General features: G+C 37.7%; 1 protein-coding gene across 1 annotated transcript in view; it reads left to right on the top strand.

The window, feature by feature from the left end:
* Positions 1 to 3,117: 3,117 nt before the first annotated feature.
* The window catches only part of DNAJC10 (DnaJ heat shock protein family (Hsp40) member C10), a 204,280-nt gene continuing 182,863 nt past the window's right edge, over positions 3,118 to 24,534 (top strand). Inside the window, exons 1-2 of the mRNA XM_053712848.1 lie at positions 3,118 to 3,199; positions 6,412 to 6,756. Coding sequence (XP_053568823.1) covers positions 6,550 to 6,756 — 207 coding nt within the window. The 5' untranslated portion in view covers positions 3,118 to 3,199; positions 6,412 to 6,549. The remainder of the gene's footprint in view (positions 3,200 to 6,411; positions 6,757 to 24,534) is intronic.

Genomic DNA, 24,534 nt, shown 5'->3' on the forward strand with positions numbered 1-24,534 from the left:
TACTCACAGACGTGATGCACCCAATGGTGCTATTGGGACAGGCGGTGAAGTTCAAGCCTGTCCCAATAGCACCATTGGGTGCATCACATCTGTGAGTAACCAATAAGGTAATACAATGTAATTTTCCATTGTTCTCTCCAAGTATTGGTGATTGGTTTATGGACAGATATAAGATAAAGAAGCAGGTATATGTACACAATGTGATAAAGTAATGAGATCTGATTATACCTGAAAGCTCAACCCATTTTATTAGATTATGGCTTCAAAACACAAAATCAGATAATTCATATACACAAATAAGCCTTAAAAAAATACAAATCTTAACTTACTTAAGTTACTTCTTAACTTATGTTTCCGGTGACCCGGAAAAATCGGACGAAGCAAGCAGCATCGACTGCGTGATAAATCTCCCCCTAAGTGTTCAAATGTAAGTGTATAGCTACTAAATTGGTGACAATATTAATATAAAGAAATATAATATAGCAAAATAAATAAACCTATATAGCATAAATGTTTAAAAATGAAATACTAATTTCCTCAATTGTACACCTGTATATATAATTAATTAAATCTGTTGAGAAAATATATCAATTCCAATTTGAAATGCTGTAATAAAATATACCTTCTTATTAACACATAATTTACTTTTTCTCTATTTAACATGAATTAGAACCTGTTTATATATATATATATATATATATATATATATATATATATATATATATATATATATATATATATAGATAGATAGACAAGAGGACATATAAAGGGATTCGGTAGCGCTAGTTGTGTAAAGATACAATAAACAACGGTATGATGCAAGGAAAAAATAATATGCGATTTAAAATATTGCCCTGAGATTATCTATATAGGCAGATATCAAACATTAATGCTAAACACTTGTATAGTGAACAAGGCAGCTTGAAAGTTCCCCAAGTGTGCTTAGGGTTTATATGCAATGCAAACTTACAAGATAGAACCTCAATCGTATGAGGTAAGTAATGAGCCCATCAGTAAATTTCTCTCAGGGATTTCCAACGATTTCCTTGGATGATGGTGAAACTTCAATTGATCAGCTCACTGGTTTCCCTCTGCTTACTGGGTGTAGGTGAAACTTCAGGGTGTCAGCACACTAATTTCCCTCGGCCTCTTTCAGTATGGTTCCTCTCAGTGTAAGGTGGTTGTTCCAACCGCATATGTGAGGGAAAGAAAAAGGCTCAAAATAGTGTGATATTGTTAAAGGAAAACTTAGTACTTTATTTTCACACATGCACTCCTAAAAATGCCTGCTTACAATTTATGTCCTCAAAGATTATGAGGTATAAATATAGCAATTTAAACACACCCAAACGATGTATTCTAGATTCAATAAAAGTTCAATAAAACAGTTGCCAAAATGCCACAAGCAAGTACAATCTTTGTAGTGAATGAAAGTCTTAGATAGGTATAGATACACCAGGGTATCTAGTAAAGGATCAGTCCGTACAGTTTATACTGTGCCTAACGCGTTTCAAAGGTTGTGCAATACTTCCTTCTTCTTCCATACCTGCCAAATAACTGTAATATAATACACCCAAAATAGGAACTTATTAAGCCCTTGGTTAAATTCAAAGAAAATAATGCTCATATATTATTCCCAATAATTAATCATGTCGTAGTCCGAGCTGAAACCCTCTGGAGTCCTTGTCCCCAAGGTGAAAATTCAAAAAGTCTGACGTTTAAATAACAATCTAATGTGGTTACCCCCTTGTGCCGGTTGAACCACTCTCTCTATTTCATCAACTGAAATACTAAGAGTAATATGGAACAAAGTTTAGCAAAACTATTTAAAGGCACACTAAACCCATTTTTATTTTCTTTCATGATTCAGAGAGAGAATGCAATTTAAAGCAACTTTCTAATTTACTCCTATTATACATTTGCCTTCTTTCTCTTGCTATCTTTATTTTAAAAGCAGGAATGCAAAGCTTGGTAGCCAGTCCATTTTTGGTTCAGCATCTGGGTTGCGCTTGCTGATTGGTGGCTAAATGTAGCCACCAATAAACAAGCGCTATCCAGGGTACTAAACCTAAAATGGCCCGGCTCCTAAGCTTTACATTCCTGCTTTTCAAATAAACAATCCCAAAAAGAGCACAGCACAGAGAATTGGGTGCACAGGAGACCAAGGGCACTGCCACAGCCCTGCTGGAGTCCTACTTGTACTTGCTTTTCAAATAAAGATAGCACGAGAAAGAAGAAAATTTTATAATAGAAGTAAATTAGAAATTTGATTAAAATTGCATGCTCTATCTGAATCATGAAAGAAAAAAAACTTTAATGAAATGTACACAATGTATATAGTTTTGACAACAAAAGAGCAATAATAAAACAAGTATTTTAGATGTTGTAGTATAATAGTATACAATAAACAGCAACATATATTTTATATTGTTTATACAAATGTGTAGATCACTTTTCAAGCGAAAATCAGCAGGTCATCGTAAAAGTTCCAATTCAATGATCATGATGAAATGATTAATCAGCACTTGTTGAACATAACAATACAGTTCCCTTCTCCACCTCCCGGATTTATAACACTGAAAAATCCTGCTGAGCCACGTCAGTCCCAAGTGAGTCAAAGAACCTAAACCTACTGTTACTGTTTGTCAATCGAGAATCGTCAGTTCCTAGGTGCGGGTTATACTAAATCACTGCTAGCAGGTTTTACACCAGAAGCATTAAGTAAAACAGACAATACATAGTGCAAGTAAGCACCAGTGTATATGATTATTAAAAGTGAGCTTTATTTATTATACCTATGTTTTACAGATATATATATATCAAATGTATAAGTAAGCCACTTGAAGGGGGTTCTAGCAACGAATAATTTAATAACAAAATAATTAAATCTAATGATTTTAAACAATCAGTAAAATAATAAGAGCAAAGCAATTGTATCTCTCTCTGCTGTAAAAACCACACCGCTCCAGCCAATCCAGAGGTGCCATGCCATACGGTTCCGCCCATTCCCATCATGCTTTACTTGCACACTCGGTTCTTCCAGCAAAGCTGAGGGGTGTGTACTGTGCTGGCATCTGAGACATAGATGGGAGGGAGAGACTCTCTGCAGCGTCTCCGCCTTTATCCTGCTGTCCGCAGAGCTTTTCCGGTTAGTAACACGCTGGTTTGCCGGTGTTCTGTCTCGAAATATCCAGCATCGGTAAGTGAAACAGCTCTGTATCAATAAAGTGTGTGTAACATTATCCAGACGTCATTAAGTCTTATTTTTAGTTCGGCTGCATTGCTGTTTGCAAGTTACATAACGAATACAACGTCTTCTGGCGTTCTCTCACTTTTGTTGTATGAAAATTTACGATATAGAAAGGACTTTATATTTTTGATAGTTGTATATATGCTCAATAAACTTACTGTTCTTTTTGTTCTTGAAGCTAGGTTGCTCATATAAACAGTATAGTTGCAGTTGTGCATAAAGGATGCTTCAGTATCTGTATACAAAACTCCTTAACCATTTTAATGCAACACAAATACGTAAAACCATGTAATTGCTGGGCTTCCATTGACCTGACAAAATACATTTTGCCTACAATATCCCATTAGAACTGTTCTAAATACTTTGTTAAAAGTGCAGTCACTTATGCCAGACAGAGCTGTGTGTATGAAATTGTTAGACATTACATCACAGAATATCTGTATTTAAATCAAGGCTCGACAAATTTAGGATACAGTGGTGCCTAAGAAAATAAAGCTTTGTAAAATACTATTTCAGCTTTATGATTGAGGGGAAAAGAAGCTGAGAGCATTGCTTCTCTTCTTCAGCAAAGACATCTTAGTCACACTTGGGTAATCAAGCAGTTAATTTTTGCATAAAACACTTGCAGTTCTATTTTAATTGTCAAACAGAAGGGGAACAGAGCCTTTTTTAAATTGGACTATATGCAGTGTCCTCATACCTGAAATTTGGAACTGTGTATTGTCAGTGACCACAGGAAGGTAAATGAGCCATTAAAAAGTAGCAGGCAGTGTAGTGGCAGGAAATATTTGGCTAAAGTAAGGATCACAGAGTTTAGAGCCTCTATCTCAAGTTAGTCACTGCAGGCCAGGGCACATATGTTGGCAGGGGGACACTACCTATGTGTCTTCCTCCACACTGAAATTGTTGAAGGGAATACAGGAGACTTGCCTACTACAGTTTATTTTTGTGTTTTATTTCTATTATTTTAGCAGATATGTAAAACTAATGTTGCAAAATACATTTAAAGGGATATGTAACCCACATTTTGGTGTTGAGGTGCCTGAGATGCATAAGTAGGGTTATGCCAATAACACCAAGGTTTGATATTTATCTTTAACTCTCCACCAATGCAAGGGGCCTCTTGACAAAGTAAGCCTGGACTTCATTCTAACATAAAAAAAGATCTATATGCAATGGTAAATAACCAGCTATAAGGTTAGGGGGAAAAATATCTAGTCCACTCTTAAAATAACAAATATGTACCAAATTCAACCTCTATAAGTATATATTACAATTTAATTAAAAATATATATAAAAGTAAAAAGGGCTCTGGACTATATATCAATAACAGGACAAAGACTTACACATGTATCTATACAGTACATATAATCAGCAATAGCAACCAATCTGCTAATAATTGTGCAAATGGATTATAGTGCACATCAATTCAAATAACAAATCCCATCACTCTAGAGCTAGGTGTAAATAACAAGCTCGACACTATATCAAGCAAAGCATAGTCCCAAATCACCTTCCTTAATATAAACCGTCCAAATGATGACTCCTATTTTATTTCTGGGTTGCACATATACCAGGAGTAGTTGTAAACATATACTGTTGTGGAAAGTAGACGTCCTTTATGCTATGGGAATAACCATAAAAGACAATACCATGTCCATTGGAGTGAAGCAGCTGGTGCCGTGTGCAAACCAACTAATCTATTATGATATTCGTTGACAACTATTTTAGTAATCTATTAAATCAATTAGTTGTTGCAGCTCTACTTGCCGCCCGTGGGAAATGTCACCTCTTATCAAAACAGCGTTCTGCCGTGGGCTGCATTAGCAGCTCAGAGCGGCAATCGCTTTAAACAAATGAAGGAGCTTTCTGCATGAAGTATGTTTATACTTCATGAATGAAAGTCCACTTTACAATAGTCAATCCTAGCGTTTCACAAACGCTAGAGTTGACTTTCACTTTAAAGTCTTATTTGCTTATATCAGCAGTTTCCAGAGCCTAATATCTGTGGAGTTTCATTATAGATTCCTTTCTGTCCTTTTAATTTGTATTCTGCTGAATTTGGTGGCTCTATAATATGTGGGGACTATATGTCTGATAGCAAGAGTCATTATATTTATTTACAGATACTTTTATATACCTACAAAATATATGCTACACGTGTAGCCACCAACCGGCAAGCGCTACCCAGGGTGCTGAACCAAAAATCGTCCGGCACCTAAGCTTGCATTCCTTTTTCAAATAAACATACCAAGAGAATGAAGACAAATTGATAATAGGAGTAAATTAGAAAGTTGCTTAAAATTGCATGCTCTGAATCATGAAAGAAAAAATTTGGGTTTCATATCCCTTTAAATTTTAGGTGGGTGGTCCGTAAAATCAGCCGAGTGATGTTACCATTAAATAGGTCCTGGGGAGAACATTGTTTGAATTCGTTTTTTGCCCCTTTAAATGTTTGGCTGGGTTTTAAAAAATCTTTAAAGGGACACTGTACCCAAAATTTCTTTCGTGATTCAGATTGAGCATGAAATTTAAAGCAACTTTCTAATTTACCCCTATTATCAAATTTTCTTCATTCTCTTGGTATCTTTATTTGAAATGCAAGAATGTAAGTTTAGATGCCGGCCCATTTTTGGTGAACAACCTGGGTTGTCCTTGCTGATTGGTGGATAAATTCATCCACCAATAAAAAAGTGCTGTCCAGAGTACTGAAACCAAAAAAAAAAGCTTAGATGCCTTTTTCAAATAATGATAGCAAGAGAACAAAGAAAAAATGATAATAGGAGTAAATTAGAAAGTTGCTTAAAATTGCATGCTCTTTCTGAATTACAAAAGAAAAAATTTGGGTACAGTGTCCCTTTAACATTGTGGTGTGAGGGTGCTTTCATTTTTTTTCTCCAGTTTTGTAGCTGCCAAATGCAGAAGGAGTCGGCCACTCGCGGCATTCAGCTTTTTTGGTGCCGCATTTCTTGTAAAAGTGCAACTTCTTTGACAAGAAGAAATCTAGCTCCAAATAGAGCCAAATGCCGCAAGTGGCCTCCTCGTTCAGCAGCTTATTAAAGTGTCGCATGCACATGCCTAGCTATAATTGTAAATAATTTTACATTTAAAAAAAAAAAAAAAAAAAAACTACCTTCAATTATGTTCTCGTCTATTTACAGAATTCTTGCAAGAGAGGCGTTTTACAGATTTGGTTTATACATCTGAACAGACCATAAAAGTAAAATGAACTAGCTGCGTGATCAAAAAGAACACAATTGAGCATATTTTGTTTGAATTGCTGGAACGCACTTGAATCAATGATGGAAAAGCTTTTCAGCAAAGAAATCAGAAATGGACTTTTAAAAAGCCCAGTTTTCTACTTAACATTGTTATCTCTGGCTGTGTATGTTTGTACTGATCAAGACTACTATCATTTACTTGGGGTGTCAAAAGAAGCAAGCAACAGAGAAATCAGACAAGCCTTTAAGAAGTTAGCACTTAAATTGCATCCCGATAAAAATCAGGTAAGTAAAAATCATGTTGAAAAAAGCGAATTAAAAATTGTGGTCTACAAAAAGGAAGAATTGTAAGAATCTGCTTACGTATAACGAAACAGAGCCTGCATGTTTCTGAGATGCTGCTACCAGATAACCAGCAAACTACCTGTTGCGAAAACCTAACAGTGACTGAGAAGCATCATTAATATTAAAACAAGTTACACCAGCAGTGTATACATAAATGATTAATTTAAAGGGACAGTAAAGTCAAAATTATTTTAGCGTCTAAGAACATTAAATTTTAAACATTCCATTTCTCTTCCATTATCTAATTGGCATCATTCTCTTAGTATCTTTGGGCTCAGGAGCAGCAATGCATTACTGGGAGCTAGCTGCTGAATGGTGACTGCACATTTATGCCTCTTGTCATTGGCTCGTCTGTGTTCAGCTAGCTACCAGTGCATTGCTGCTCCTTCAACAAAGGATACAAAGAGAATGAAGGAAATTTGGTAATAGAAGTACATTGGAAAGTTGTTTAAAACTTTCTTAATCATGAAAGAAAAAGAGACATTTTCCTTTTTTTTTTTTTTTTTTTTTTTTTATTATTGTGCATTCACTGTTTATGTGAGCAACTAAAGAATAATTTCAACAAGAACCACTTGCTTTAAAGGGATATGAAACTAACATTTTTTTTTTTCTTTCATGTTTCAGAGTGCAATTTTTAAACAACTTTCTAATTTACTCCTATTATCAATTTTTCTTCTCTTGGTATGCTTTGTTGAAGGAGCAGCAATGCACTATTGGTTGCTGACTGAACACATGGTTGAAAAACAGCAAAGCAAGTTCCTTTATCTTGATAAAAATCCCTTTATTTGACCGACATGGGGATCAAAGTCTTAACACACACAACGTTTTGGGGTGGTCCCCTTAATCATTGTATCACATTAAGGGGACCACCCGAAACGTTGTGTGTGTTAAGACTTTGATCCCCATGTCGGTCAAAGGGATTTTTATCAAGCTAAAGGAACTTACTTTGCTGTTTTTTGGATTAATATTGTGAGCTTGGCAGTGGCTCACCAGAGTTCCTGGCTATCCTAGAGAGTTCTGGATTGACGTTTGTTTATTTTTTGAACACATGGGTGAGCCAATGACAATCGGTATATATAGAAGGAAGCAAATTTAAAAAATAGAAAAAAAATTGAAAGTTGTTTAAAATTGTATTCTGAATCATGAAAAAAAAATTTGGGTTTCGTTCCTTTAATACAGGTATTTTCAATTCTAGCCCTCAGGGCACATTTATTGGACCAGAATTTCCGGATATCTGAACTAGAGCACAGGTAAAATAATCAGTTTATCAGGACTGGAATTGGGGAAATCCCTGCTATTGGTAAATGGTTCTGCTTAGGGATGCACCGAAATTTCGGCCGCAGAAAGTTTCGGCCGAAAATGGCATTTTTGGCTATTTCGTTTTTCGTTTTTTTTTGCCTGTTATTTTCGGTAAAATTATTGTGTAGCATGTTTCAAATTTGGTGCTAGCTTAGAGCTGCTGTTTAAGGTTATTACTTGACTTACTGTTCTGCATATGAGTTTTCTATGACTATACTTTATTTGGATAATTGGTAAAAAAAAAACAGTTAAATATGATTCTGTTACATAGAACTAAATGAAGAATAATACAGTATATTGATATTTATAATTGTTTTAAGTAGGGATGCACCAAAATTTTGGTCGCAGAAACATTTTGGCCGAAAATGGCATTATTCTTTGCCTGTTTTTTTTTTTTTTCTTGGTAAAATTATTGTGTAGCATATTGTTTTAAGATATTTTTGTCCAATTTTAGTGTGGGCTTTTTTTATTGGCTCTAATTATGCAAAAAAAAAAAACTAAAAAAAATTAATTTGGAAAAAATACATTTTCGGTTTTCGGCCAAGTGCATCCCGGATTTTCGGTTTCGGTCCAGAATTTCCATTTCGGTGCATCACTAGTTCTGCTTTTGGACACCTTAACACCTCCTCTTTTTTTTTTGTCAAAAATGTGGTTTGTTCCACACTCCCTAGAGAGGCCAAAAAGCAAAATCTGTAACCTAGGTTTCCAAAATGCTGCAAATTACCAAAACCAGCTGTTTGAGGTGCAGCATTTCCAGGTTACAGAACTTGTTTCTTGGTTCATAGGGAGCTTGGAACATGCATAGGTTTTACACAAAAGCAAAAAGTGTTTAATGTCCTTTAAGAAATAATGTAATGTAGGAATGCTATATTTATTTTAAAAGGGACATTGAACCCATATATATATATTTTTTTTTTTTTTTTTTTTTACGGAGCATTCCATATTTTAACAACTTTCCAATTTACTTCTGTATTAAAATTGCCTTCATTTTCTTTGTATCCTTTGTTGGAGCAGCAATGCACTACTGGGAGCTAGCCAAGCATATTGGCTGAATCAATGACAAGATGTGCAGCCACCAATTGGCAGCTTGTCCCCTAGTATTGCTTTGTTGCACCTGAACCTAACTAGGTATGCTTTTCAACAAATGATACCAAGAGAACAAGTGTCATTTTTACTTTGTTTAATTATGTGACTTAACTGTCTGAGGCACCACATTAAACCATTTAATATAGTACAATGATGTAAAAGCCAAGACAATCTATATGAGCAGTTTTAGACTATTTTATTTTTGCATGTTATGTCCAATTTTTTTATCCTGGCAACACAAATACTGTGTTTTATGTCATTGGGTCACCAGATGAATTCAGCTAAGACCCAGCAGTGCCTTGCTGCTATGGAGCTGCCTTTAGCTGTAGATTTAATCCTTTTTGCAGGGGTAAACGCACATAGTTGATCACGTTTATCTAAATGTTATTGACTCTTTAGTTAGAAAATACTTGTGTACTGTGTAATCAATAGTTGCAATAATGTTCTATTTTTTCTTTCTGTACTTTTGTGTCATTTTTATTTTTAAATAAAGGTTGTAACTTTCACAAATATGCTGCGGTTTCCTGTACTCTTATTAGAGTAACCAACTTTTTTTTTTTTTTTTATGGTCCATTCTGTGCAAATGCATAGTCTGTCTATTATTTTTGTTTGCTTTTAATAATTGTTTTTAAATTTTTTTTTTTTTTTTTTTTTTTTTTTTTTTTTTTTTTGTGCAGTTCACAGCTTTTTTTGGAAACTTATTATCACTTATCATCCACTATTCTGTTGATATTTAATATTCCTGAATAAGTAATAGGTTTGTTCTTGTATATGCTTTAGTACCCGTAACATCCGAGTGTTGTATAAAAAAACAAAGAGTGTGTCACAAAATGTAGAGTGGTGTTTTTTTGTTTGTTTTCTCGATATAGACCAACTGATAACTGTTTGGTTGAATCATTAGCCACGGATATTTGGTCCAAATTCATATTTCATTTTTGTGCTGACCTTAATTTGGAACATGGGCTTTGTGATAGTATCTGATACACACTCAGGAGTATATTTAATTAAAGGGACAGCCTACTCCCAAAATTGTTATTGTTTAAAAAGATCGATAATGCCTTTACTACCCATTCTCCAGCTTTGCACGACTAACATAGTTTATATTAAAGGGACATAATACTCAAATGTTGAAGCACTTGGAAGTGAAGCAGCATAGCTGTACAAAGCTGACTTGAAAATATCACTTTAACCTGTGTAAAAAAAGGAAGATATTTTTCTTCAACATTTCCTGTATTCACACCCCACTGTAAAGAGACTTTAAGCAGCCAATCAGGATGCTAGTCCTGGGACTTGCAAAAGAGTGTGCAACTGGCATGTGCAGGCACAGTCATGATGTTTTCCTAAATTAAGTTTAATATGAAATCTTATGAGATTAAGGCATGACCTCAGCACTGCTGATTTGTTATTGTGGTGTGTGTGTGTGTGTGTGTGTGTGTTTTTTTTTTTTTTTTTTTTTATTTATTTATTTTTTACATCTTGAAGCTGCACAGCAGAAGTAAAACTGTTCACGGAGCACTTACTCTGTTGAGCTGAAGAAATTGAGGTAAAATATCCCTTTTTGGGGGGCAGAGCCTAGCCACGCAGGGTGATGGCTGTGTACTAAAAGCGCTCTTCAACCCTCAGGCATTAAAACTAATAAATTAGGCATAAACTTTCCCTAAAACTACCCTCCACAGGGGGAAATACATCCCTAACTGACCCTCCATCAAAATCGTTCTTTTTGCCTTACTTGGAAAAGAAGCTACGGGAGACAGAGAGAGAAGCTTCCTGGGGCCTCTGACAGTGCAGCGCGAGTGAATGGTGGCGTCTGACCTCGGACTACAGCTGTCACATTGCTACACCAGAGGGAACTTTTACTTTTAAAGTGGATCGCTACCTCCCTTCAGTGCAGCTTGGTGTATGCGGTACCGGACACGCTTAGCAGCAGAGCGCTAGGAACGGAGTCACAAAAGTGTTCCGGGTAAGGAGACTTTACCTCAATTTAACAGCGGCCACGCTCCGGCTGTCTTCACAGGGCCCTGCTGCGTCATACACTTCTCAGGGATCCGGGCAGATACCGGGTGTTTAAAAAAAAAAAAAAAAAAAAAAAGGTCTGGGGCTAGAGTACAGGCACGGACTTCACAAAATAAATAGTGCCACATCATTTACTTGTCAGCTTCACACAATCTGGCCTGGCTTAGGCCTCAGGAAAGGCGGGTGGACTTGGGCCTGCATTAAACCCCTTCTATCTCATAAAGAGATCCAACACCGTAAGTTAGGCCTGGTTCCTTGTCTGGACTTTTCAACCTGTGAATAGGGTATGGCACAGCAGAATAACATCAAGCCAGGAGAATATGTTCAGCATAGACCCTGCACTCCACATAAATGTAGTGCTAGCACGCTACTCGGATGTAATATTACAATAAAGCTTTTGGACTCCATTAAGGTTGCTAATCCGCCCAAGACCTCTAGGAAGGGTTCAATCTCTGCTGTTTATACTTATAAAGTTATAAATATATCTGGCCGTATTTCCATTATGTTTCTTGTGCGGCCAATAACCACAACTTCACCTTTATAGTTTATTGTCCCTCAAGATTTGGGTGATTGATGCAATAATATACACTTCAGATCTTTACTCATCCTCTGCAGGGACATATGAGGAATGCCGTGTAAGAAGCAAAACAAAACCGATAAACAAATGCCAGTACGTACCCTAGATAAGTACCTGAAACAGGTGGAGCAACCCAGTGTTACCCTCCCGGACACAATGGAGGCTGGGCAGCATGAATCTAACAGTCAACCTCAGAGCACTGCAGCACAAACAGGGCACCCTATTACAAAGGAGGATCTCCGTCTTCTTTCCTCTAAAGAGGATATTAATGCGGTTCAGGAGATGCGCACCCTCTTCAATGACCCCAGAAAGGACATTACAGTGCTTGACACCAGGGTCACACAGGTCGAATCCGCACAAGCAGCTAGCATGGCTTCTAGTCAACTCATGAACACAGAGATCCAAGGGCATGCAGAGGTTATACAGCAATTGTCTGAGAAGCCTGAGGGCCTCGATAATAGAGGCCGTAGGAAAAATTTACGTATCAGAGGTGTTTCTGAGACCATACACCCTCCTGCCATTGAGGGATACCTGCAGAGCTTATTTCGCACATTAAAGGACACCCCTTCTTCTCCAGAAATAATACTGGAGCGTGCTCATAGAGCACTTGGAGCGAAACCTCCTCCCAAAGCACCCCCTAGAGACATAATTGTCCGTTTTCTAAATTACAAAGATAAGGAGGAGATCCTTAGACAAGCACGTAATAAGCACCCGGTACAACATGCGGGTGAGGAGCTACAGATCTTCTCAGATTTATTCCCATTTACTCTGCAGAGGAGGAGGGAATTGGGACATATCACAGCCAACCTGAGAGCGCATAAAATCCCCTATAGCTGGGGGTTCCCTGTGTCATTAGTGGCTACTAACATTAACAAAACTGCCATATACAAAGCAGGAATGGACGCTCAAGCTTTTTATGACAGTCTCTCTATCAACGTGACCCATCATCATCGAGTCAACCCTCCCGAACCCTCTACTTCATCAGCCCAGCATGGACAGTGAAGGTGTTGCGGGCATTGAAAAGGTGACTACGGGGCCCCCTCATTAGGCCCACTGCATCAGTATCCTTTGTTTTGCTTTGTCTGGGGTATTGTATTGCTGGGCCTAAGCGCAGCTATGTGAACATTGAAATGTCTAGCTTCTATTGCAAATCCAAGAAGAAGAGATCATTGCTCATATGTTGTAGTGGGAGGAGGGGGGGGGTTGGTGGTATTCCTGTGGGTTCTATATGTAAGTAGGTGTATGGAATACTTGGGGACATGAACATTTAGAGAACACTAAGAATGGGCTACACCCTAGTTTTGAATTTTTGTAAAAGTTAAAGAATTTGATGCCAGAAAGATGGAAGTTCTTTTTCCCCTCCCAGATCTTAATTAACAACTTATGATCCTTAAACCTGCCGTATGTTTATGTACCACGTTTGGACTGCCATGGAAATTTAACAGTTTTTTCGTTAATAATTACAAGTTAATGTTTTGTATTGTAATTTACACTCTCTTTAATCTCAGGTGCCCTGCGCACCTCCCTCCTTCAGGTTGGGGCTTTTACACTAATCACCCCCACCCCTTCTATAGAATGCCTCTATCAGACCTTACCCCCTGTGTACCCTTTCTTGCCCTTCGTCTTATGCCTAAAATTTAATTGACTCTTAAGTGGCCCTATAGCCACCAAGAGTAATCTATATATTTCAACTGTTATTTTTGCCTGGGGGTTACTACCCCGATTGACTTTATTTGTTGTTCATTTCTAGTAGGTTTGTGATCAAACACAAAACTTAATTAATATATCATCAGTGAATAGTTTGCATATTCTAGTACACCAGCCCTACTTCTTTTACTTCTCTCCCGTGCTTTTCTCCCCCCTCTGGCTATTCTTTCATAAGTTTTAGCCCCCTACTTTCCTCGTTTTTCTTCCCCCTCCACTTTTTTTTTTTCCCCTTTCCCCTCCAGCATGAACCATCAACATAGTAGATTCGACTCCCATGGCCTTACTCTAACTACAATCAACGCTAAAGGGTTGAACAATCCAATAGCCCTCAATGCCCTCAAAAATCTACACAGTCACGTCCTCTCTTTTTTCCAAGAGACACACTTCCGCAGGGGCAGGGAACCTAAATGGTTCAACACACATTATCCTACGGCTTTCTTTGCGTCTGGCCCCTCTAAAAGAGGGGGAGTGGGCATAGTGCTACACCACTCTGTCCCTCAAGATTTTGCACGTAGAGAAGGACCCGGACGGTAGGTATCTGATTATAACTGGGCTACTATATGAGCACCCAATTACCTTGGCTACCCTTTTATAGTCCAAATACTGACCAACACTTGTTTATGTCTAAAATATCAAAGCTCCTTTTGGACTTTGCTAAGGGCCCAGTGTTCCTCTCGGGACTTTAATATTACTATGGATGCATCAGTGGATACATCCAATGGCTCGACTAGTACCCCCACTAAAATAATTAAATCTGTTAAGTCGACTATCTCAAACCTTCTGTTACACGATATTTGGAGATCGCTTCACCCGACGAGTAAGGATTACACATACTATTCTTCTCCTCATAACAAATATTCCAGAATAGACTATTTCCTCACTGACGCTACTGGACTCAACATGGTTACATCTTGCTCTATTGGCCCAATAACTTGGTCGGACCATGCACCGGTCACTTGCGTAATACAATGGCCTGACCTCCCCCCCACGACCTATGTCTGGAGACTTGATGACACCTTACTGGACAACCCTATAATAAGTTCCGAAATCCAAAAATCCCTGACTGACTACCTTTTGCACAACGATCCCTCTCATATGTCAATAATAAACTTCTGGGAAGCACACAAAATGGGGAGAATTCCTCAAACATAAAGCGCGCCACAACAAACAGCACAGACTTAAACACACTCACCTATTAAATACAATAACCCAATTAGAAACAACACATAAAGAAAATCCGTTAGATGAGGAGACCAAAAATAACTTGGAGAAAGCTAAGAAAGATCTAATTGCTCATCAGCTGGAGTCCTATCAACGTAGGGCCCTGGCGATAAAGCAAAAATACTACGACAGCGGTAATAGACCGGGGAAGCTGTTGGCCAGGGCAGTCCGTAGAAAACAGCTTAAAACACATGTACATCATATACTAAACCCAGACGGCTCTATGTTGAAGAGCAGCAAACAAATTGCGAACTCTTTTCACACATATTACAAAGAGCTATACAATTTACTACACCAGACTGACTCAGAAGGGCACATGGATAACACAATGACTAAAGGTTTACTAATAGACCAGTACCTATCAACACTGAACCTACCACAATTGGACTTGGACCAAAAAAAACAGTCTTGGCGCTCCTATCTCCGAGGAGGAGCTTTCTCAAGCTCTAAAAGACTTCCCTAGTGGTAAATGTCCAGGCCCGGACGGCTTCTCGCTTAAATACTACAAACTTTTCAGGAAAACCTTGGGCCCTATAATGCTTAATCTCTTCAATAATTTGATAGATAACCCCACCATATCTAGCTCCATGCTTGAAGCACATATTACTATCATCCCTAAACCTGGTAAGCCCCCAACCTCCCCCGCGAACTTCAGGCCCATTTCATTGTTTAACACGGACATCAAAATGTTAGCTAAAATTTTAGCAAATAAGCAAAACAGGTATCTCCCAAATCTTATCTCAACTGACCAGGTGGGCTTTGTGCCCAGTAGAGAAGCTAGGGATAATACCAACAAAGTGTTCCAGTTAATAAATTTCGTCCAATCAGAGGGTGTACCCATGGCCCTCTTCTTGACGGACGCAGAGAAGGCCTTCGACCGCGTCGATTGGATTTTTCTGCGTCAGGTCATGAAGGTGATGAATTTCGGGCAGGCCTTCATTAATGACTTTTGCATTATATTCAGCTCCCAACGCGCGCATTAGAATAAACGGTATTTTATCAGACAAATTTATTATTTCAAACGGTACTCGTCAAGGGTGCCCCCTGTCCCCTCTACTTTTTGCCCTCTCAATCGAGGCATTGGCCCAGAAGGTTAGAAACAACCCAAACATAAAAGGGGTGCAGATTGGAAACGAGGAACATAAACAGGCTTTATACGCCGATGATGTTCTCTACACTCTAACGAGTGTAGACACTTCAATACCTGAGCTCTTGAAGGAATTAGGGGAATGTGGTGCGTTGTCTAACTTCCATCTAAACTTATCAAAATAAGAGCTCCTTAATATAAATGCACCTGTTGATCACATTCAACTCCTAGAAACAGAATATAAGGTACCCATAGCTGCTTCCAAGCTGAGATATCTTGGTATATTCTTATCTGCAGATCCCTCAGACATTTTCAGAAATAACTACTTAACCCTGCGAAAGGAAATCATTAACAATTTATCCTCATGGAAGAATAAATCTTTATCTTGGTTGGGGAAAATAGGCCTAATAAAGAATATTTTGCCACGCATATTATATGTAATGCAGCCGGCTCCAATTCATTTACCGACTGACTTTTTACCCCGTTTACAGAGGACCATAGAGCAATTTATCTGGACTGGGACTAGACCAAGGATCCCTAGAAGGACATTATACCTACCCCGCAACAGGGGAGACCTGGGCTTCCCAGACTTGGTTTTGTACAGAAGGGCCATCATTTTACAGAGATTGGTGGAATGGTCGCATAACACTACACAAAAGCAATGGGTTAGAATAGACGGACAGATTCTCCAGTTAAATAATGTTGGTACCCTGGCGTGGATACCGGCATCAAAACGTCCCAAATTAATCCAAAAATACCACTTAACACTCGAGACCCTCCTCACGTGGGACAAGCTATTAGCCACAAGCACACATATTTCTTCCACCTGTTCTCCAATGCTCCCTATAAAAGAAAACCCCGAAACTCCATACTACGACCTTAGCAAGCGTATATGTTCTCCCTACAGTTTAAGAGCAGGAATTTTACATTTTGCTCAAGAGGAAGGTAAGCTTAGATCCCAGCAAAAATTACAGGAACAATTAGGGCAAATTTTTTCCTCTTGGCTAAGATACCATCAGCTCTCACACTTCCTGACATCCCATAAACAAAAGAACAAATTTCTCAGGGACCTAACACCTTTTGAATCCTTGTGTACGGGACTCACTCCACCCAGGAAGTTGATTTTGAAAATATACAAACTCCTTCTTATTCCACCAGACATACAGTTGCCTTCATACACAAGGGCTTGGAATAAGGAACTTAATAACACGATAGAGGAGGATGATTGGCTCAAGTCTTTTGACTTGGTTAGGCGATCCTCGGTGTCAGCCAGGGTACAAGAAATCCAGCTCAAACTTCAGACCAGGTGGTATTACACACCCGCCAGACTCCATCAGCTGTTTCCGACTGCAAATGTGGCTTGATGGAGGGGGTGCAGAGAACAGGGCACACACACATATATGGTGGTCTTGCCCCAAATTGACCAATTATTGGATGACAGTCATAGGGGAAATGTCAGCAAAACTGAATATAAACATACCATTCACACCTGAAACCCTGCTGTTTCTACATCTTCCTAAGATTAAAACTAACCACGGCCGGGCCCTTCTTCTACTAATGCTTACTGGAGCTAAGAGGCTTATCCCTAGGATGTGGAAATCTAAGGAGGTGCCAACTCTTGAAGATTGGCGCTTCTCTGTAGGTGAGCTATTAATTTTGGAAAAATTACATTACTTTAAATGCAATCAACTAACCAATTTTGAACTGATGTTGGCTGTTTGGAACTCTGCCTCTGTGTGAAACCAATATACGATATTTCTGTTATACATCACACACCCACACCCTTTTTTTTTTTTTTTTTTTTTCTCCCTCCTTTATCCCTTTTCCCCTTTCCTATCCCCCCTTTCTTACCTTAGCGGTAACCGCTCTTTTACCCCTCTGGTGTACTGGAAAGTTATTTGTTTGTACGATTTCAACCTACACAGATTCGTATGTTTGTTGAAATACTGTTAAAAAACCAAGCTATTTGTCACGTACTTTTATTTTGATGCTTGGGAATGCGCTGTGCGCTCTCATGCAACCACAATTTTGTATACTCTAGTGACTCTGTATTGTTGTGTGTTTTATTCAATAAAGCTTGCTTTAAAAAAAAATAAAAAAATAAAAAAATCCCTTTTTACATAGACGTTCAGGTGACCTTTTCATGCCAGCTTTTTGCATATGAGTATTATGTCCCTTTTTAATATACTTTATAACCTTTAAAACTCTAAATATCTGTCTGTTTCTAAGTCCCTGCAGTCTGCCTTTATCTAAGTGCATTTTATTAGCTTGTCCTATAGATGACAATACTGTGCTCTCTCCTGTGGAGTTTACAAATTGGTCAGCACTGATTGGCCAAAATGCAAGTCTATAAATAAAACTGAGATAAGGGGGCAGTTCACAGAGGCTTAGATACAAGGTAATCCCAGAAGTAAAAAGTGTATAATATAACAGTGTTGGTTATGGAAAACTATTAAAAACAGGGACACTTTCATTCATGAAAGTTTACATTTCACTGGTTTTGTTAAAATACTTAACTTTTCTTCTTGCAAGCCGGAGCAGCAATTCCCCCCCCCCCCCCGCCCGCCGCTCATCTCTTCATACGTTGGCAAAGAAGAATCCAGCTTTCTCCAATCACGGTGTGGCCTCAGGCAATGTTTGCTCTGGGTGGGAAGCCGTGATTGGAGGAAACCGGATTCGTCATTGCTGATGTATGAAGAGATGAGCGACGTGCGGGGCAATCGGTGCTCCGGCTTGCAAGAAGAAAATATAAGTATTTTAACAAAACCAGTGAAATGTAAAAGTTTCATGAAAGTGCCTTTTTTTTTTTTTAATATAGTATTTTTAAAAACCGGGCACTCATTTGTGAACGTTTGCTTTCATTTTAAGGTTTTCCTAGATTATTTAGGAATTCCTTGGTTTTACAAATATCTACTGGTTGAAGATTTCTCTTATCTAATTTTAATAGATGGTAGCAGAGCTTAAAAACAATTCCTCTTTGAATGAGAAACTGATATAAGATGTGAATGGTGGGCACTAGCCATGTGGACCTTTTATGTAACTCTCCATATTTGACAGTGACACAAAAGTTGGTTTACTTTCTGTAAGTTTATGGTTTCTTAAAACTTTTAAAAGCACCAATATGTTTAATAACCTGGCATAATACCTGGTTATTAAATATGTTCTAGATAAACTTTTATGCATAGAACACTGTGGTGGCCTCTGTGTGTTTTTGAGTGTTATAATAAAAACGTGAAAGAGAAAAAGTAAGATGTCTGTCGGGGGGGGGGGGGGGGGAGAATAGAGGGAGAGAAAATGGAACGCTCTTTCTTCCATTAAACCAAGGCTTGACAACTTTGTTGCAAATCTAAGAGCCAGCCCAAATGAAATCTGTCTATAAAATCTCCCCACAATCACAGGATTCTTAATGTATAACTATAGTAGTGTGTTTCCTCAGTTATTTTGTGAAATTGTATTAAAGCAATATCAATCTTGACTGGGTATGTCTGTTAATATATGTATTCCAACCAGCACAGCTTGATTGCTGCCATAATTGATTATATATCGTCATTATTGGACATGTAACATGCATTTCTGTGTAGGCAGCTAGGATCTTAACATTTCATTTCTCAATTCCTTGGAGAGAATCGACCTCCTCCCAAACAGTCAGCCAGCTGAGCAAGTGTATGAATGTTTGTACACTAAACTGTCAGTTTTCCAGCATGACACACATTTCTGCTTGGTGCAGATGTTAAAAGGACAAGGAAGTCAAAATGTGTATATAAAATATACATACACAAATATATGTCCGTTATCTGCAATTTAAATGTAACCATATCTCCTCATCTGGGTGTTTTTTAGTTCCTAGACATGACCTAGAGAGATGCAGAAGGTGTCAAGCCCTAAATAAACAATTTACAACTTAAAGGGCCATTATACACATTTTTTCTTTGCATAAATGTTTTGTAGATGATCTATTTATAAAGCCCATAAAGTGTTTGTTTGTTTTTTTTTTTTTTAATGTATAGTTTTGCTTATTTTTAAATAACATTGCTCTGATTTTCAGTCTCCTAACCATGCCCCAAAGTTTTATTTGAATACCGTCAGCTACCTTCTCCAGCTTGCTCCTGTTTGTGTAAAGGGTCTGTTCATATGCAAAAGAAGGGAGAGGGGGGGGGGGAGGGTCTTATTTCCCACTTGCAGTGGGCTTTCCAACTACCTTTTCAAAAGAGTTAAACTGAAAGCTTCTAAGTACGTTTTAAACCATTTTATACTGGATTTTTATATCCGTATCTGCATCTTATTCTTTATAGTAGTGTCTATTACATGCAGTTATATGAAAATGAGTGTATACTGTCCCTTTTAAAGTTGATCTTCCTAGTACTGAAGAATGCTGAGCAAAACAGCTACAGAGAGTTATTTCAGACTGCCCCCAAAGACCTGAATTCCCTGATGAATGAAATTATTTAATCCCTATTTTGAAAGAGTAAACTGTAGGACTCTGATGTTTAAAACCTTAAAAAAAAAAGAAAAAATACTGCAATACAGAGTTCTCTATGAACACTTTTGCTGGCCAGTTTGCATTATGATGTAGCCAGTTGGGGGCAGAGTAATAATTTGCAATATAACATTTTCTTAAAGTGAAAGTATACCCTAGCGTTTTACAAACGCTAGGATTGACTTTTGAAACAAAGGGGACTTTCATTCATGAAGTATAAGATACTTTATGTAGAAAAATCCTTTGTTTCAATCAATCCCCGCTCTTAGCTGATATAGCAGCCCATGGCTAAAAAATTTTTTTTGCTAAGGGGTGATGTTTTCACCTCTTAGCCAATAGCCGTGTGATAAATTCGGCTTGTGATAAATTCGTGGGCTGCTGTAGCAGCTAAGAACGGCAATTGATTGAAACAAATAAAAGGAGCTTTCTACATGAAGTATCTAATACTTCATGAATGAAAGTCCCCTTTATTTGTTTCAATAGTCAATCCTAGCATTTGTAAAACCCTAGGATTTACTTTCACTTTAACTGTAACCTAAGATATCCAAAGCCTAAATGAATGATTTTAAATGCAACCACTTACCATGCTGTTCAAGTGATTCAACGGCTTTGCTAGTGCAATGACATTGAGATCACTTACTAATATATTTCCCCCCTCTAAATTCATGTACATTACCTGGCCTCTAAATTTCAAGCAAATTTTTAAGGACATTAAACTTGAATTTTTAACATTGTATAAAATGTTTCATTCTTGCAAGTGCAATATTCATTTGTTATGGAGGCAATAAAATGATGAGACTAAAATACTCCATTTCATAAAAATAAGAGCCATAGAATTATTGCATCTGCAATGAATACATCTTGGCAAGTGTCCACGCTTGCTTTTCCTCATAAGTACTCTGTATACATGTTACCAATACACCAGAGTATTATGGGTAAGATATGCAAGTTAGATATATAATAGCTCATGCTTTTTTGCTTCTAGTATCATGTTTAACCACAGCAATCCCCTTATGAGGTAGGTGCAGCAAAAACAAAACCACTTATGGACAGCTGATTCAAGCTTATGAGCTATCATCTGCAGTCTATAGGTTTGATTTTGTAAATTGTACATCTAATTTGCATATCTTACCCAGAATCCTCTGGTGCATTGGTAGCAATGTATAAAGAGTAGTTCTGGGGAAAAGCAAGCGGGATACTTGCCTAGATGCACTAATTTCCTATGCATTAATTCTATGGCGGCTATTGCAAGTGAAACATTGCAATATAGATATACATTATTTATTTTGCTCTAAAATATATCTGAAAATTGAGCTTGAAGGGAGTCTTGGGTTAATATTTCAGGTAATCTGTTTTTTTGCTTTGCCTCTGCAGTCACGTACTGTTAAAATGGGGATTATCAGTTTTGCATTTTCTTTGATAGGAAGAACATTCTTTGCAATAGCATTGGGCATACTAGGTAGTTAATTTATCTTTCATGATTTTACTTGTTATCGAATTTGCTTCATTCTCTTGGTATCCTTTGTTAAAGAAACTTCAATGCGCATGGGTGAACCAATAACATGAGGCATACAAGTTAAGCCACCAATCGGCAACTTCTAAACTTACCTAGGTATGCTTTTCAATAATGAATATCAAGAGAATAAACAAACTAGATAACAGAAGTACATTTTGAAAGTTGTAAATGCTCTATCTGAATCACGAAAGAAAAAAAATTGGGTTTCATATCCCTTTTAAGGAGTGAATATTATTGTAAATACATAAAATATATTATTTAGCTTTTAGAGAATAGAAAGGAAAATGTCTGTTTTAAAATACCTGTTAAATTATTTCTAAGTAACTACATTGGATCGGTGCTAAACAACCTTAAGGGAAGAGAGAGAGAGAGGGTAGGCTACCCCAGTCTCTTTCCTTAACTGCACATGTGAAAACAGAGTTCATGCTATATGTGCGTTTATTAGTTTGTGATATGGTTTGCAAGGATTCTTTTGTTCTTGGGGAAAGGGAAATCCGTGAAGAAAAAACATAAAGCAATATGCTTATTTGACAAACTAAAGCTGACATTTTTATTATAATGTAATTTTCCAAGTCTGTCTGCATCATACATTGATCTATTAAAAATGTTTATGCAATAGGGGATGCTTCCGGGCAGTGACCTAAATGGCCGCTTATTTCACAGACTGAGACATTGAGTTGTTATATCTGCTGCATATCACTCGAGAGATAAGTAATCTAGGATTAGTTTCTACATATGTTGCTTGTATTATGCACTTATCATTTTGGCCTAAATATTGGAGATATACTTCACTCTGAGGTACCGGAAAAGAGTGGTGTGCAGCTGCGGCCTTGCTCAGGAACAGCCTCTTCCTAACCTTTCGGTCATCCAGGTAAAACGGCTTAAGCTGTCCTCATATTCAGCAGTTTTTATAGCTTTGAGAACTTTGAAAGAATACTCTGACCTAATTGATAAAAACCAAAGGTGGATTCTTTCACCACCCTGCCATTTTCGGCAGCAAAGGCAAACGGAGCATTACCAAAAAAAAAAAAAAAATGCCCGCGATAAGTATGAAAAAAACACTTAACCGCCTGCAATAGATTTTTTTTATTTTTTTTTATTTTTTTAAAATACTTAACTGCCTGTACGAAGTTTTAAGAAAAAAAATAATCTATCCACCCGCACAAAGTATTAAGAAAAACACACCGACTACCTAATAAAATTAACCCCCTAAACCCGCAAACACCAACATCGCAAACTATCTAAAACATCTATAAACCCCTAAACCGCCAACCCCCCATAACAAATTAAACCTAATTTACCTATTAACTCCTACACCACCAACCCCCACGACGCAAAAAAATAATTTAATGACCAAGCCACCTAACACCCCCTAAATTAACCCCTTAATTACGTTTAAAGTGAAATACAAAAAAATTACATTAATCTAATTACAGAAAATAAAAAACGCTAACATTACAAAAAATACACATTATCTAAAATAAATAAATAAAACCTAATCCCTATGAAAATAAAGCCCCCCCCCCCAAAAAAAAATTAAAAACACCCCCTAATCTAATGCTAAACTACCAATAGCCCTTTAAAGGGCTTTTTGTAGGGCATTGCCCTAAGTTAAACAGCTCTTTTTACATTAAAAATAAAGTCCCCCCTAACAGTAACCCCCAAAGAGCTTTCAGCTCTTTTGAGATTTGCCCCCAAAAAAACCTAATCTAAAAAAAACAAAAAGCCCCAAATAGGTACTCACGATTTCAGAAGTCTGGTGAAGGCCTTCTTCCAGGTGGGTCCATTATCTTCATCCACAGCGAAGGCGGTGCGGAGGTCCGGAACGGTCTTCCCAGAAGTGGCGCTCCTCGGTGGCGGCGGTCGTCCTCGGCAAAGGCGTGGAAGTTCTACTTCATGTGATCGTCCGTCGCACACTGAAGAAAGAATTCAAGGTACTCCATATTTATTGGGGTACCTTGCATTCCTATTGGCTGAAATTTTCAAAATCAGCCAATAGTATGAGAGCTACTGAAATCTTATTGGCTGATTTTAACAGCCAATAGGATTTTAGTAGCTCTAATCCTTTTGGCTGTTTTGAAAAATTCAGCCAATAGAAAGGAATGCAAGGTACCCCAAATTGATTGCGGTACCTTGCATATAATCAGTATACCATGGACATCAGATGAAGAGGAGCCTCTGCGCCGCCTTCGCTGTGGATGAAGATGATGGACCCGCCTGGAAGAAGACCTTCGCTGGACTTCTGAAACAGTGAGTACCTATTTGGGGCTTTAGTGTTTTTAGTTTTTTACATTTTTTTTTTTGGGGGTGGGTTTGTTTTTTTTTTAGATTAGGTTTTTTGGGGGGCAAATCTCAAAAAAAGATGAATGCCCTTTTAAGGGCAGTGAAAAAGAACTGAATGCCCTTTTAAGGGCAATGCCCATACAAATGCCCTTTTCAGGGCAATGGGTAGATAAGGTTTAATAGTGTTAGGTTTTTTTATTTTGGGGGGGTTTGGTGGGTGGGGGGTTTTAATGTTAGGTGGGGGCTTTGTATATTTTTAATGTAAAAGAGCTGTTTAACTTAGGGCAATGTCCTATAGCCCTTTAAGGGCTATTGGTAGTTAAGTATTAGATTAGGGGGTGTTTTTTTTTTTTTTTTTTTTTAAATTGTAGCTTGGGGGGTTGTATTTACAACACAGACTGCCCTCTGGACAGGCTTATCAACTAGTATTATTGATAATAGTGAAAGGGCAC

The sequence above is a fragment of the Bombina bombina genome, chromosome 1 (assembly GCF_027579735.1).
Source record: "Bombina bombina isolate aBomBom1 chromosome 1, aBomBom1.pri, whole genome shotgun sequence".
Classification (NCBI taxonomy): domain Eukaryota; kingdom Metazoa; phylum Chordata; class Amphibia; order Anura; family Bombinatoridae; genus Bombina; species Bombina bombina.